The 16083-nt window shown below is 40.8% G+C and overlaps 1 protein-coding gene across 10 annotated transcripts in view; it reads right to left on the bottom strand.

Moving 5' to 3' along the window:
* CEP170 (centrosomal protein 170) overlaps window positions 1-16083 on the bottom strand; it is a 350277-nt gene that overhangs the window by 11011 nt on the left and 323183 nt on the right. For all 10 annotated transcript variants that reach the window (XM_029593969.1, XM_029593972.1, XM_029593975.1 and 7 more), the window contains one exon: window positions 15385-15436. In XM_029593969.1, the coding sequence (XP_029449829.1) occupies window positions 15385-15436 (52 nt within the window). The remainder of the gene's footprint in view (window positions 1-15384; window positions 15437-16083) is intronic.

Genomic DNA, 16083 nt, shown 5'->3' with positions numbered 1-16083 from the left:
ATTGGTGGAGGATGGCAATATATGTTAAACAAAGCATTAAGTCAAAGAGGATAAAAGCTCTGTAGGAAACAAAATACAATGTTGAATCTTTTTGGATAGAAATTCCAAGTGAAAAAGGGAATAAAATAGTAGTGGATTTGTACAGCCATCCACCTGGCCAGAATAAACTGAACAGTCAATGAAATGCTAAAAGAAACTAGGGAAGCTACGAAAATCATGGGTGATTTCAATTACCCCAGTATTGACTGGGTGAATGTTACATCAGGACATTTTAGAGAAGTAAAGTTCTTAGATGAAATAAATGACTGCTTCACAGAGCAGCTGGTATGGCAGAGTTAAATGGGATTTTAGACCAAGTCCTTAGTGGAACACAGGATTTGATGTAACAGGTAACAGTGTTGGAGCCACGTTGCAATGATTACAACATTATAAAATTTGACTTAAGTGGTGCGAGTGCAAAAAAGAAATCTACTATGACAGCATTAAAGTTTCAAAAAGGTGACTATGATAAAATGAGGAAATTGGTTAGGAAAATCTGAAAGGAGCAACTGCAAAGGTTGAGAGTTTAGCTCAGGCATGGATGTTGTTTAAAAATATCATCTTGGAAGCCCAGAACAGATGTATTCCACACATTATTAAAGGTGGAATGAAGGCTAAATGACTACCGGCATGCTTGAAAGGTGAAGTGAGAGAGGCTATAATATCTAAAAGAACATTTTTCAAGAAATGGAAAAGGGATCCTAATGAAGAAAACAGGAAATAGCATAAGCACTGGCAAGTCAGATGCAAAGAAATGATAAGGAAGGCAAAGAGAGAATTTGAAAGGAAACTTGCCATGGAAGCAAAAACTGATAATAAAATGTTTTTCAGGTACAATAAAAAGCCTGCGAGGGAGTCAGCTGGATCATTAGATGATCAAGGGGTAAAAGGGGCACTTAGGGATGACAAAGCCATGGCAGAGAGACTATTGCCCAAATTTTCAAAGCACTGTGCATGCTAAAACTGGAAGATATGTGCTAGACTGAGCTGTGCGTGCTGCGAGCGCGTACACCCTGGTATGGGTAGAAGTGCCGCCCTGTCTCAAAGGGGTGGGCTGAGGGCATGGTCTAGGAGAGAAGGGGCTGGGCCGGGAAGCAGAAGCAAACAAGGCGGCCCTGTCCCAGGGAAGCGCGCCCTGGCATCTGGCCGGTACACGGAACTTACACCAGCTAAAAGGAGTGGGTAAGTTACAAAACAAAAAATTCTAGGGTACATAGGGTTAGTTTAGGGGTCGGGGAGGAGAAGGGAAAAAGGGAGGAAGGTTAGGTGGGGGGATAGGGAACTGGGAAAACCCTACTTGCGTCACTGCGTGTTTTCTAAACCCCTCTCCATTGCGCACTGAAGCGGCCACCTGCCTGCACTTGTGTGCGCGGACATTAAAATCCAGCGCCCATGTGCACGCGGGAATCATATTTTATAACATGCGTGCGCCAACGTGCGCATTTTATCGATAGCCGTGACCATGTGCGTGTGCTGGGTTTTAAAATCAACCCTTAATGAATTCTTTGCTTCGGTATTCACCGAGGGATATGATAGAGATATACTCATGCCAAAAATGATATTCAAAGGTTATGATTCAGGGGAACTGAAAAATTTCAGTGAACATGAAAGATGTACTAGGGAAAACTGACAAACTAAAGAGAGGCAAATCACTTGGACCAGATGGTATATATGTCCCAGTGTGCTGAAAGAACTGAGAAATGAAATTGCAGACCTGCTATTGGAAATTTGCAAACTATCAATAACCTCATCTATGGTACAGGAAGACTGGAGGGCTACCAATGTAACGCCAATTTTTAAAAAGGGATTAAAGGGTGATCCAGGAAACTACAGACTGGTGAGTCTGATGTCTGTGCCAGTCGAAATGGAAGAAACTATCATAAAGAACAAAATTACTGAACATATATAGTTAAGCATAGTTTAATGGGACAAAGTCAACATGGATTTAGCCAAGGGAAGTGTTATGATTTCGGGCCAAGGAGGCCTTAGGCCAGGGCCTCCTACCTTCCGACACCAGGCCCTGAGCTCGGTCTCTCCTGCTCTCGTGGTGGTGGGCAGCCCTCTTCACGGCCATGCCGCTGCTGCGTGTCCCGGTTCCTCCGGCATGGTGAGGGGTTCCCCTCCACCGGCCTGCTTCTCCTCTCCGCTGGCGTCTGCCGCCACGTGGCCCACGCCACTGCCTTCCTCAGCATCTGGCTCCTAGACACGTGTGCATGCCGAGATTTAAAGGGGCCGCGGCAGGAAAAGCTCCCGCAGCCTCCACTGATGACGTCTGCCAGTCAGAGCTTGCCTTGGCAACAGGTTGCCTCGCTGTCCTGAATGTAGTTCCTGAATTGCCGTGTTCCTGATCCTGAGTTCCAGTCCTCGTTCCTGTTTGTTCCTGAGTTCCAGTATTCGTTCCTGCTTGTTCCTCATCCTGAGTTCCAGTCTTTGCTCCCGCTTGTTCCTGATCTTGAGTTCCGATATCCGTTCCTGCCCTGCCTTAGTTCCTTCACCCTGCTCTTTGGACTGACTTTGCTTGACCCCTGGACCAGACCAGACTACGAGTTTGCCGCCTGCCTCTGACCCCTGGACCGGACTAGACTACAAGTTTTCTGCTTGTCTCTGACCCCTGGACCAGACCTGACTTCACTTGTTGCCTGCTGTGGCCCCTGGACTGGATCCTCACTGTTCCTTGTCTCGCTCCACACCTGGCCATCCCCGGGACCATCCATGCAGAGGCCAACTTTAGACCAGCAGGCTCCGGTACCCAAGGGCTCAACCTGGGGGGGAACGAGGGCTGGTATTGGCAAAGTTCCTGTTTGCCTCTGCTTCCCGTCCGGCCTCGCCTCCCAACGGTGGGGACCTGTGGGGTTCTTCCCTCATAGGTGGTGCTAACCCCATCTCGGGGCAAGGGTCCACCTCCGCAACAGGAAGTCGTGCCTCACAAATTTGCTACATTTTTTTGAGGGTATAAATAAACATGTGGAAAAAGGTGAGCCAGTTCATATCTGAATTTCCAGAAAGCATTTGATAAAGTCCCTCATGAGAGACTTCTTAGGAAATTAAAAAGTCATGGGATAGTGGGCAGTCAGTGTCTTACTGTGGATTGTAAACTGGTTAAAAGATAGAAAACAGAGTAGTTCTAAATGGTAAATTTTCCCAGTGGAAAAAGGTGAATAGTGGAGTGCCCCAGGGATCTCTTCTGGAAACACTGCTTTTTAATATATTTATAAATGTTCTGGAAATGGGAACAACAAGTGAGGTGATCAAATTTGCAGGTGACCCAAAAGTATTCAAAATTGTCACAAGAGTAGCCGCTGAGGGTACTGATATGGAGCAGATACCAGACCCCATGGCTGAAACATCTTTGAGCCCTGGTGCACCAAGCATTCCCCCTCCACCTCATTATATTTCTTCAGATTTTCTTAAATTAGGAATATTACCCGAGGGGCAAGGAGAGGGAACCCCCAACTGCAGAGGGGAAGTTGGATACAGGAGCAGCTAAAGGGCTTGTGCTACCCTTAGATACACCTGCAGAAATCACGATGGACTCACTATGGACCGCAATAAAGTCTTTAGAAGGTGCAATTATCAACTTGACAAGTTTAACTGTAGATTCAAATCAACGTTTCAATAATATTGAAGTTACTATTGGTAAAAATGAAGAAAAGATTGATCAAATGGGGATTAAAATGGGTAAATTAGAAAGCTGGCAGCAAAAATTTGCCAAAGCAGAGATATTATATGAGAAGAAATTTGAAGGAATAGAGAATGCATTAAAATATTTAAATTTAAGAATACTTAGCTTTCCAAGACATGATCTGATTTCTGCTTATGACTTGTTCAAAGAATATCTTATGCACATATTGAAAATGCCAGAGCAAACACTGCCAGTTTTATCTAAGATGTATTATGTGCTACCCAAAGATAAAATAGTTGATAAGAGCAATTCAGCTGAAGGTCAGTTAAACTTGTCTGAACTGGTGGAGTCCTCTGTTGAGACTGTAATAACGAATAGATCTACATTGCATGTAACATTCACTTTCGCATCAGATAGGGAGACGGTTTTTAGGCTTTATATGAGGAATCGTCTTGATTTGTTCCATGGTGATAAAATACGAATTTATCCTGATTTTTGCAGAATGACACAGGATAGAAGAAGAAAATTTCTTGATATGAGAGCAGAAATAGAATCTAAGGGAGGGAAAATGCTATTAAAATTCCCTTGTAAATGTGAAGTTGCCTATAAAAATAAAAAATACCTGTTTTTTGAATTGACACAACTTAGAGCTTTATTTGACTCCCATTCCCAAGAGGCTGCAGTGTTGGGGGCTTGATGCAAGTAGAGATATCTAGATGCCACTCTTTTCAATTGTTTAATGGAAAAGTAGTATTCCTCTGTGTTTTCCTTGGTAACCGCTCTTTTTTTCATTTTAATACTTATCCTCCTGTACATTGCCTTGAGTTTCAGATATATTTTTATTTTCCTATTTACTTGTATAAATGGTATTGTAAGATTGATAATAAGGACATCTGAATGTAGTAAACAAACAGTTGTATTTGTTTTTGAATAAGCATAAATAAAAAATTAAAAAAAAATTGTCACAAGAGTATTGTGGGAAATTGCAAAAGGACATTGCAAAACTGAGACACTGAGCATGCACATGGCAAATTAAATGTAATGAGGACAAGTGCAAAGTGAAGATTAACCCAAATTATAGCTACTTAATGCAAGGTTCCTCATTAGGAGTCACCACTCAGGAAAAGGGTCTAGGTATCATAGTTGAAAATACATTGAAATGTTCTGTTCAGAGTGCTGCAGCAGCCAAGAAAGCAAATAGAATGCTATGGATTATTAGGAAAGGAATGGAGAATAAAACAGAGAATATCATAATGCCTCTGTATCGCTTCATGGTGCGACCTCATTTTGAGTATTGTGTGCAGTTCTGGTCACCATATCTCAAGAAAGATATAGCAGATTTAGAAAAGGTACAGAGAAAGGTGATCAAAATGATGATGGGGATGGAACAATTCTCCTATGGCTAAAGAGTTTAGGACTTTTCAGCTTGGAGAAGAAACAGCTGAGGGAAGATATGATAGAGGTCTATTAAATAATGAGTAGAATGGAATGAGTAAACATTAATCAGTAGTTTACTCTTTCAAAAAGAACAAAGAACCGGGGACATACAATGAAGTTCTAGGTAATAGATTTAAAACTAATTAAAAGAAAATATTTTTTATTCAACGCATAATTAAGCTCTGGAATTTGTTGCCAGAGGATGTGGTGAAAGCCATTAGTGTAGTTGCATTTAATAAAGGTTTGGACAAGGTCCTGGAGGAAAAGTCCATTAACCATTAACTAAGGTAGAGCTGCAGAAATCCACTTCTTATTATTGGGATAAGCAGCTTGGGATCCTGCCAGGTACCTGTGACCTAGCTTGGCCACTGTTGGAAACAGGATACTGGGCATGATGACTCTTTGGTCTGATCCAGTATGGTGAATCTTTTGTTCTTAACTTGTCTAAAACTTTATTAAACCCAGCTATGCTAACTGCTTTAACCACATCCTCCAGTAATTAATTCCAGAGCTTAATTGTGTGTTGAGTAAAAACGAATTTTCTATGATTTGTTTTGAATGTGCTACTTACTAACCTCATGGAGTGACCCTTAGTCTTTGTATTTTTTGAAAGCATAACCAACCGATTTACATCTACCTGTTTTAGTCCATTCATGATTTTATAGACCTCTATCATATCCCCCTCAGTCATCTCTTCTCCAAGCTGAACAGCCCCAAGCCCTTTAGTCTTTCTTTGTAGGGGAGTCATTCCATCCTCTTTATCATTTTGGCCTCTCTTTTCTGTACCTTTTCCAATGCTACTATATCTTTCTTGAGCTGTGGCGACCAGAACTGCACACAGTACTGTAAGCGTGACCTTACTATGGAGCGATAGAGGCATTATAAGATTTGATGTTTTATCCTCCATTCTTCCTAATAAATCCTAACATTCTGTTTACTTTTGATGGCTGCTGCACACTGAACCGAGGATTTCACAGTATTATCCACTGTAATGCCCAGGCCCTTTTCCAGGGTGGTAACTCTTAATATGGAACCAAACATCATGTAACTACAGTGTGGGTTACTGTTCCCCATGTGCATCACTTTGCACATGTCCACATTAAATTTAATCTGCCATTTGCCGGTCTTCCAGTTTTGCAAGATCATCCTGCAATTTTTCACAATCCACTTGCGATTTAACAACTTGGGAGAATTTTGTATCGTCTGCAAATTTGATTACTTCACTAATTGTTCTCCTTTACAGATCATTTATAAATATATTAAAAAGTAGAGATGTGATTCTGCCGGTGCCATCTTAAAAAATGGCGCAGGCCATCCATTGCTCCTACCATGTGCCAGGGGCCGACCAATGGCACAGATAGCCCCTGTCACACAGTAAGGGCAAAGGACCATCGGCGCCATTTTGATTAGTGGCAGCCAACGGCCCGAGAGGGGGAGATTGCTCCCAGGACCCCGCAGGACCACCAGGGACTTTTGGTAAGTCTTGGGGGGGCGGGGGGGGGCGGGAGGTTGCAACTAATTAAATTTGAAGGGTTGGGTGGGTTTGGGGTTTTTTTTGTTTTTTTTTTTAATGTGCCCTTTCTCCCCTCCTCAAAAATGATAAGAAAACCACACGAAATTTTGTGGGTTTTCTTATCGTTTCGTCATCTCCCCCCCCCCCCCCTGAAACGTGACAAACTAGGAAATATCATCTCTATTTCCTATTTCGTCGCAAACGAATGCACATCCTAATTAAAAAGTACCGATCCTAGCACAGATCACTGAGGCACTCCACTGCTTACTTTTCTCCACTGAAAAAACTGACCATTTATTCCTAGTCTCTGTTTCCTATCTTTTAACCAATTTATATTCCATAATAGAACACTGCCTCCTAACCCATGACTTTTTTCTTTTTTCAGTAGTCTGTCATAGAGCATTATTGTCAAACACATTCTGAAAATTCAAATGGACTACATTGACCAGCTCACCTTTATCCACATGTTTATTAACCCCTTAAAAAAATGTAGCAGATTGGTGAGGAAAGATTTCCTTTATATAAAGCCATGCTGGCTGTGTCCTCTTAAATCGTGTCTTTCTATATGTTCAGTTATTTTGTTCTTTAGAATAGTTTCCACAATTTTTCCTGATATTGAGGTCAGACTCACCAATCTAAGGTTCCTGGATGACCCCTGAAAGCCTTTTTAAGGATCAGAGTTACATTGCCCAACCTCCAGGCACAACGGATGATGCCAACGACAGGTTACAAATTACCAGTAATAGATCTGCAATTTCATTTTTGAATTCTTTAAGAATTTGGGGGTATATCTCATTTGGTCCACGTGATTTGTTACTCTTTAGTTTGTCAATTTGCCTTATTACATCTTCTAGCTTCACAGTTATTTGTATCAGTTCTTTTGAATGATGACCATCGAGAACAGTTTCTGGCACAAGTATCTCACCAACATTCTTTTCAGAAAACACTGAAGCAAAAAATTCATTCAGTCCTTCTGCGATGGCCTCATCTTCCGTAAGTGCCCCTTGAACCCCTCTGTTATCTAACAGTCCAACTAACTCACAAGTTTCCTGATTTGTAAAATTTTTTAAAAGTTTTTATTCTAAATGTTTGCCTCTAAGGCCAGCTTCTTTTCAAATTCTCTTTTAGCCTGTCTTATCCATGTTTTACATCTAACTTGTCAATGCTTATGCTTTTTCCTATTTCCCTCAGACGGATCCTTTTACCAATTTCTGAAAGAAGTTTTCTCACCTCACCTTTTTACCATGCCGGCAGTTGTCTGCCCTTTCTTCCACATTTTTTTTTACTGCGTAGAACACATCTGGACTGGGCTTGTAAGATGGCATTTTTAAATAATGACCATGACTGATATTAACTCTTAACCTTTGTAGCTGCACCTTTCAGTTTTTTCTATTTTCCTCATTTTATCAAAATCTCCCTTTTGAAAGTTTAATGCTAGAGCTGTAGATTTACTTAATGGCCTATCAGTCACTAAGTCAAATTTGATTGCACTATGATCACTGTTGCTGACTGGCTCCATCACATTTATCCAGTCAATATTGAGATAATTGAAATCTCCCATTATTACTGTGCTGCCAAATTTACTAGCTTCCCTAATCTCTGTTAACATTTCACCGTCTGCCTGTTCATGTTTTGAGAACAAAAGTGTTTCCTCAGCAGCAGCACACTTGTATATTCCATAGAGCAAGTATGCAAAACCCAGAAAGATGCTTGAGTGCACAGCTAAAAAAAAAAGAGGTGATATTGCCCCTGTATAAGTCCCTGGTGAGACCTCATTTGTAATATTGTGTATGATTCTGGAGACCACACCTTCAAAAGGATATAAGTCAGTTGGAGTCAGTTTAGAGGGTGGCTACTAAAATGGGCAATGGTCTTCGTTATAAAGCATATTGCGATAGACAATCTAAACAATTATAACTTAGAAGAAAGGCAGGATAGTAGAGAAATGAGACAGACATTTAAATACTTCAAGATAGCAATAGGAGGTGGTCATTTTCAAATAGAAAGGAAGCTCTGAAACAAGGGATCATTGGGTAAGGATGAAAGGGATTAGACTCAGAAGTAATCTATGAGAAGAGGGCTCTGGAAGATGAGTATAGGAGATTGGGAAGGGGAGGGGGAAGGGCTCTGAGGATTGAGTGGTTTCATGTATCATGTGTCTGGAGGTTAGATCTTGTGTTTAGCGGATAGCTGATTGTAGCTGAAGAGGGGGCGGGTAGCAGGGTTCTCTCTTTTTTTTGTAATTAAGTTTTTATTAAACACAAATAGAATATACATATCAACTGTGACATCATATGATATCCAAACATAGTAATGGACTACATACAATGTTAGATATTCACAATCCATAGTTTATGATCTGTTTTCCATAAAAAGCTGGCAACCTTAGCGGGTCAGGAGTGTGCGATCACAGCTTTCCTCATCGGTTTCTGTCTTAAGCCACAGGGAGAAAAAGATGGTGGTAGCAGCAGCGGCTGCAAAGCGTGGGGATGGCCAAATAGGGAACAGAATTGGTGGCTAGGTCCCAAATCCTGTTGCTTCTCCCCTCTCACTTACCAACCCATGCAGTTCAATGATGATCTCTTTGAACTACACAGGGCTCCATACATACTGAGCCCCACATGGTTCAAAGAAAAGACCATTGAACTGTGGGGGAAGGAAAAGAATGGCTCCAATGGCTAGAGTCCCACTGGCACTGGAACACATAATAAGAAGGTGAGGGAGGAGAAGAGTCACAAACTCCAGGAGGTGGGGGGAGAATGGGTTTTAAAGGAGGGGCTGCATGATGGAAAAGGAGGGAAAGAAGAAAGAATGGAGAGGTACCTAATGGGGAGGAGGGGGAGTGCCAGATAGAGAAGGGGGAAGAGGGGATCCTCATGGGGAGGGAGGGTAGGAGGGGTTCACGATGAGTTCAGTGAGGAAGGAGGGTTGGGGAAATGAAAAGGGATGTCTGATGGAAAAGAGAGGGAAAGGATAAAAGAGGTGCCTGATAGAGGTAGAAGAGAAAAATTTAAAAGAATCTTCAAGCTCATAGCATCATGTGATGTTCACAGTGGTGTTTCCCAAGCCAGTCCTGGAGTACCCTAGCCAGTCTGGTTTTCAGGATATCAACTACATGCAAATCTATCTTAATTGTGTATTGCTAATCTATATTTCATGGCTGGACAGCCATTTCAGTGGCTTACAATATTTATTGTGAATATCCTGAAAAAAAGACTGGGGTTACACCAGGACCAGCTTGAGAAACACTGGTATACAGGGTGAGGTAGACGTTTTCACCTGGCCATAAACACCAAATTTTCTGGCTATGGCTCTGGCTCAATACTCTTCATTGATGACCCTTGATGCCGCTGAGCCCTCTGCATGCATGGAGTGGGGGGATGAGGACTGTTCTACACCTATGCCTATCCTGGAAGCTGAGGAATAATGAAGCTTCTTTGATGGTGAGGCACTGTCAATGTTCAGTGAATCTCCTTGGTCTTTTCATACCCGGCCGTCCATTGCTCCTACCATGTGACAGAGGCCAGCCAATGGCACTGATAGCCCCTGTCACATGGTAAGGGCAAGGGGCCATCGGCGCCATTTTGATTACTGGCAGCCAATGGCCTGAGAGGGGGAGATCGCTCCCGGGACCCCCGCTGGACCACCAGGGAATTTCGGCAAGTTTTGGGGGGGTTGCATTAATTAAATTTGAAGGGTTGGGGTGTGTTTTTTTTTTTTTTTCAACCCCAATTGTAATAATTGAATTCAAAGGGTTGGGGCAGGTTTCGGGCTTCGGTTCGTGGACATCCAAAATAAAATCGGCCCGAACTGCGGGAAAACGAAATTTCCCGTGGCGGGCAGATAATGAAGGCCAAACCAAAAGGTTCAGCCGAATCACATCTCTACACTTTATTATCTGCAGCATAAACGTGCTTTTCCTGAGTGACCAGCAGCAGCAGTTTGCCAGTGAACCGGGGGCAAGTTAGTCCCGCCCCCTAACAGCAGCATCAACATCATCCTACCTTGACGACCACAATATTCCAGTCCATAAACATGCTGCCTTGTTGGTGGGGCAATTCACAGGCAAAGGGCCACAAGCAAAGGGCCTACTCCTTTGTGAGAACCTTAGAGGGAACTTTGAAGGTTTCTCTTTGATTATTGCTGGCATGTCTCAGTTTGGGTTGGGGCTACGTTTGGTCTTGGCAAATGAGTTTATCCTCATTTCAAATACTGGTAGTGATGGGATTAGGGAAATATGGGTTAGCTGGGGCAAGGAGAAGGCAGAATGGGGTCTGTCATAAAAATTTAATATGCTGTAATTAGACATTAATGGTCTCCCCAGAACAGCTGTTGAGTATATTATATATTGTCTGCTTCATTAGGGCAAAAATTGATTTGATTTTTACAGTTTTATTGGATCAGCACCCAGATTTATGCTTCTAACGGAAACCTGGTATTCTCAGGCTGATAACATGTTGTTGAATCATGACTGCCCCCCATGATATAGGTACTTTGCTCATGCTAGAGAAAGTTGTAGAGGAATTACAGTCACAAAATGAAGGTAGAAAGTGAAAGTATCATAGTTACGTTGAGATCCTGGGTTATTGGGCTGGTTTATAGATTATCTGGAAGGGAGGAGAACCCTGTTAAGATGATGATGGATTTTATTTCTATGCTGTATTTAATATATCCATGATTGTTGTTGATAGAAGATTTTAATTTAGAGTTGGCAAGGGCTCAGAAAGGTTGACAAGGGAATTTCTGAATCCATTCAGGCAACTGGCCCTTCTCAATAGGTCAGCTAATCCATCGGGATGGTCATACCCATAGTTCGATTAGTGATCTGTGACTGGAGGAAGTCTTATGGTCAGACCATTTCTTAATATCATTTACCTTTTTGGGAAGGGAGGAGTTTTATACCAAACCAGGTAAGGTGATTAAACATAGAGCTAATCTACCGAGATCTCTTCCTTTAAGTTACATGATGCTGCTCAGCTCCATTCTTTCTACCATATCTCCCCTGTCGGAAGCATAATGTGCTGCGTTCTGATACTCTCTTCCCTATTTTGTTTTGTTCATGGGCTCAACTGTATTCTGCTGGCTCCATGTGTATGCACTAGTCCAGTGATGGCAAACTCCAGTCCTTGAGTACCACAAACAGGCCAGGTTTTCAGGATATTCACAATGAATAAAGGGGATAGATGCCAGATGTCTTGTAAATTCCTTTATTGAAGTGGAGACACAAGATTAGCCCGACTCAGGCCGAGTTTCGCCGTTTGAAAACGGCTGCCTCAGGGGCTTATATAAGTTCTCTCTGATTCACAATTAAAATTATCTGTATGTCGAAGGTCATATAGATGACTATATGACTAACAGCATAATTGGATCTCATGAGCGCATTCACGATGAAATCTCCACTTGAACAGTCAACTGTTCAACATTAAGGGTTGCCCATGGGCGAGGTGGGAAGCATTTGTCAGATACCGCCTTCATAAATGGTTGCGACATTCAGTATGCATTACTGAGTTTGAAATAGGGTAGCAGTTGCCAAGTAGGGCCTTAAAACATGAAAGATAATTATAAAGGATATATTTACCAAGTTCTGATATTAAGGATGTAGTTACCAGATATGGGACTGTAATGTGTATGGCAATATACTGGGGATGCATTACTGAGTTTGAGACAAAGGTCTTGATATGTTTTCTGGCAAGATTCAGTATATATGTGGTATGCATTAGCGAGTCAGATATGGCCGCAGCTAGATTAGGTTGGTGGGGAGCCCCTGGCAAGAAGGGTTTCACTGCCGTGGGTTGTGGCAGGGTAGATTAAGTCCAAGGGCACACGAGGTATTATGTTTATAGCTGATTGGAAAGTGAATACCAAGTAATTGGTCTTCCTGAACCTACGTTGCATGGGTGGGTGAGAATTGAGATAAGTTGCCTATGAAGTCTTTGGCTTTAGTGGCCAGAATTTGCCTGTTCGCTACCCAAACATTATGTTCCAGATTCATAAGTGACTCCTGCTCGTTTACTAGGACATCATTACACTGCAGAGAATGATTTATCCTGTAATCAAGGATTCAATTGCAAGATAACAAAGGGCAAGACTTTATCAGGCCCTGCGCCCTGAACAGCAGAATATGTACATGGGATTGGCTTCTCCTCCAGTGGCATGATACTTATTGAATGTTTGCGAATTAAAATTCAGCAGGTGGGAGGATTGCCTACCATTCTGCAGCTGTGCCTCCAGCCCTCATCAGGCACGGAGGACGACAACCGGGGTCCTGTGCTACAGGACTTAAGCGGCATGCCCTGAAGCCGCACGCCTAAGGGGCGTGCCCCTGACAATTTTCTCTCTATGTCATTATGGGGAAACAAAAAGGGGGAAAGTAACATCAACTCCCCCAACAAATCCACCCATTCTTGGACCTATGGATCAACACCTGAGAAGAACAACAGTCCAGAGAGAGAAAAGTGAGTTGGAAGTAACTGGAATCTCAGGTGAGCTATCGCTAAGTATGGGTGGTAGAACTCCTCCCCCTGCATCTCATTTAAAACCATCAGTTGATTTAATGGCTTCTGGATTCCCCTCCAATGTAAATTCATTGGATTTCATATCTCAACAACATGTCCAGGATATCCGTTTTGCTTTAACATCGACCAGTACTCCAATAGATGCGGGTCAAATTTTGGATGTCCTGTTTAATGGGGAATTGCGTACCGAAGATGAAAATGCTGAATTGAGAGTAAAAATACCAGAACCTATAGTCCTGAATTCAGAGAATAAAACACAACTATCGGGTGATCCGGAAGAACCAGAAAGTTTAACTTTAAGAGAATATGGAGAGTAGTCTCACGGACTGAGACTGCATTATCTGTAACTGTCTCTCAACTATCCGATTACTCTATAAAAGCCTCTAAAAAATCTTTGGACTTGGAACACAGAGTTGCTGCAATAGAGGGTCAAATGGTTATTTCAAATCAGGTTGCCACTAATATTCAATCTGTATTAGAATCTAATATTAAGGACAGCTTGCTCTTACATAACAGAATAGAACAGCTAGATAATGTAATGAGGCATAAAAGTCTAAGGTTTGTAAATTTTCCAAAAATTAGATTATTATCCCCAATGGAATTGTTTAAAAATTATATTGGTGAAATTTTACAGATTTCTCATGATAGAGAAATTATGCTTTCTAAATTTTACTATCTCCAGGAATTTAAATCTATTTGGAGTATTGAGGGAGGCTATGATAACCTTGTTTTAAATAATAGTTGATGTATCTGAGTTTCTTCAAGACTCCCAGGATATTATATCCAAAAGAGCTACTCTTTTGGTTACTTTTGTAACAGATAATGACAAGGATTTAATATTTAAGCAGTATTTTAAATTTAAATCTGTTGAATTTTGTGGGCAAAAAGTTTTTGTATACCCGGATGTCTCTCGTGAAACACAATATCATAGAAGAATCTTTCTCTCTCATAGACAGCGTATGATTTCTCTTTGGGCTACTTTTTTCCTAAAGTTTCCCTCCAAGTGTTTAGTAACCTATCAAGGGAAATCATACATGTTCCTTGATCCAATTCATTTGGAGACTTTTTTGAATGAATCGTTAGTGAATAATGAACATTTAATTACTAGCAGGGAATAATAGTCATATGAAAGTAATATACTTTATAGTATTAATATTACTTATGTTATATTTTTGTTTAAAAGCTTTTTTGAATAAAAATTGAATAAAGAATAAATTGAAAAAAAAAAAAAAGAAAGTAATATACAGCTGCCAAGACTAAGATATAATTTTTCTTTGTTTTTGTAATTTGCCTCTGATATCTGCCAAGATGTGGACTGGAATTCTGCTTATATTTGGTGAAAATCTTATTAAAAATTTCTATTGTGAAAATGTTTCTTTGTATAAGCAAAATATGCCTTCTTTGTTTTCTTATGTAAATGGTAAATAATCAATAAAGATATAATTATAAAAAAAAATAAAATTCAGCAGGTGAGAATGTGGTCATCCTAAGGGTATTCAAGAGGTTGGATGATGTATTTGTTGTTTCAGTGCTTTTTTTTTTTTTCAATTATTGGACTATGTCTGGAATGACCTCTTAATGTGTCTGCCTCATCAGTGATCTCGCCTTTGTTTATTACTACTTCTCATATTCTGCTATATGTAAAAGATTTGCTCTACCCTGAAAATGCAGTTTTCATTATAAATCATTTAAAAAGACAGTGAGAAAAGCACTATAGAAAATTGTATTGCTTTCCTTATACAATAAACATGAAGAGGTTGATATTCAAGAGGATTTATCTGGCTAAGTTCAGGACTTAACTGGAGAAACCTGGGGTTTTAAATATCCTACCCCACAAAATTGTAGCAGGTCCAGAGCAATCATCCCCCAAATGCCTAGCTCTACTTCAACCACTGAACCTCCAAAGTGGGCTTGGAACCCTACAGAGAGGATAACAGGCTCATACCTTCTCCCTCTGGACTTCATTCTGTGCAGGAACAGCAGATAGCTGTCCTGGCACTTGTTATGCATTTATTCACTTCACTCCACCTCCGATGCATCTGTTCACTGACAGTTGACTATTGTCAAAACCCAGAACCCCTTAAAAGGTAAATTTAGGACACACATGGTAAGCAAACATGCCAGTGAGACATTAAAGATAATTAATACTTTTTTAAAGCATTCCCATTCTGTTCATGCTCTTGATTAGTACACTGTGATCAGCAGTATATTTTGCTAAGGGATCTGTCCCTGTAAATCAACACTTAAAAATTCCCTACCTTGAAGCTGCTTTTCGACTCGTTTCAACTCCTGCAAGATAGATAATATCTCCTGAAGCAAAGAACAAAAAATATGCATTGGTTTTTGAATGGGATAACCTCTATAACAAAGTAAAAAACTTATTTTCTGATAAATGCGCATATGTTAAAGCATTCAAACAATATAACCTTGTATGAAGGGGAATAGCAAACTGCTGGTAAACTCTGGAGTCCCACAGATTTTATGAGTTTTTCTGCAATTCGCTTCTTTAAAGTCTGTGCAATAAGCACCACAAACACAAGTCACTCATGGATTATCACCAGTTTTCTGTCTACTGACATTGTACAATTTAATGTTTCATTTCAGATTCTTTCTAGTTCTGACAATAGTCTTTCCTGTATTCTTCAGCATTGACAAGAGTAGTTTCATTTTCTTAAACCGCAAGAAATTTCATCATATACCAGACCCCTCAGTTTCATGTACTAATTTTTCAGTGAACCACATATGCAGTAAATAAACTAATGGCAGAAAACCTCAGCATAGGGACAAGATCTAATAGATTCATCATAGTAGTATGAAATTCTTTGCTTTCTTCCCTCAAAACCCACAGATACAAAAAAGGTATATGCACAAAATGAACAAGTGGGGGACGTATGGGCAATTATTGTACTTAACTTTATTCTCTATTCAAAATGTAATGAGGATCTTCATTAAAACAG

This window comes from Rhinatrema bivittatum, chromosome 3, assembly GCF_901001135.1.
Source record: "Rhinatrema bivittatum chromosome 3, aRhiBiv1.1, whole genome shotgun sequence".
Classification (NCBI taxonomy): Eukaryota; Metazoa; Chordata; class Amphibia; order Gymnophiona; family Rhinatrematidae; genus Rhinatrema; species Rhinatrema bivittatum.
Note: the sequence above shows the minus strand (reverse complement) of the source record. Positions and strands in the feature narration are given on the sequence as shown.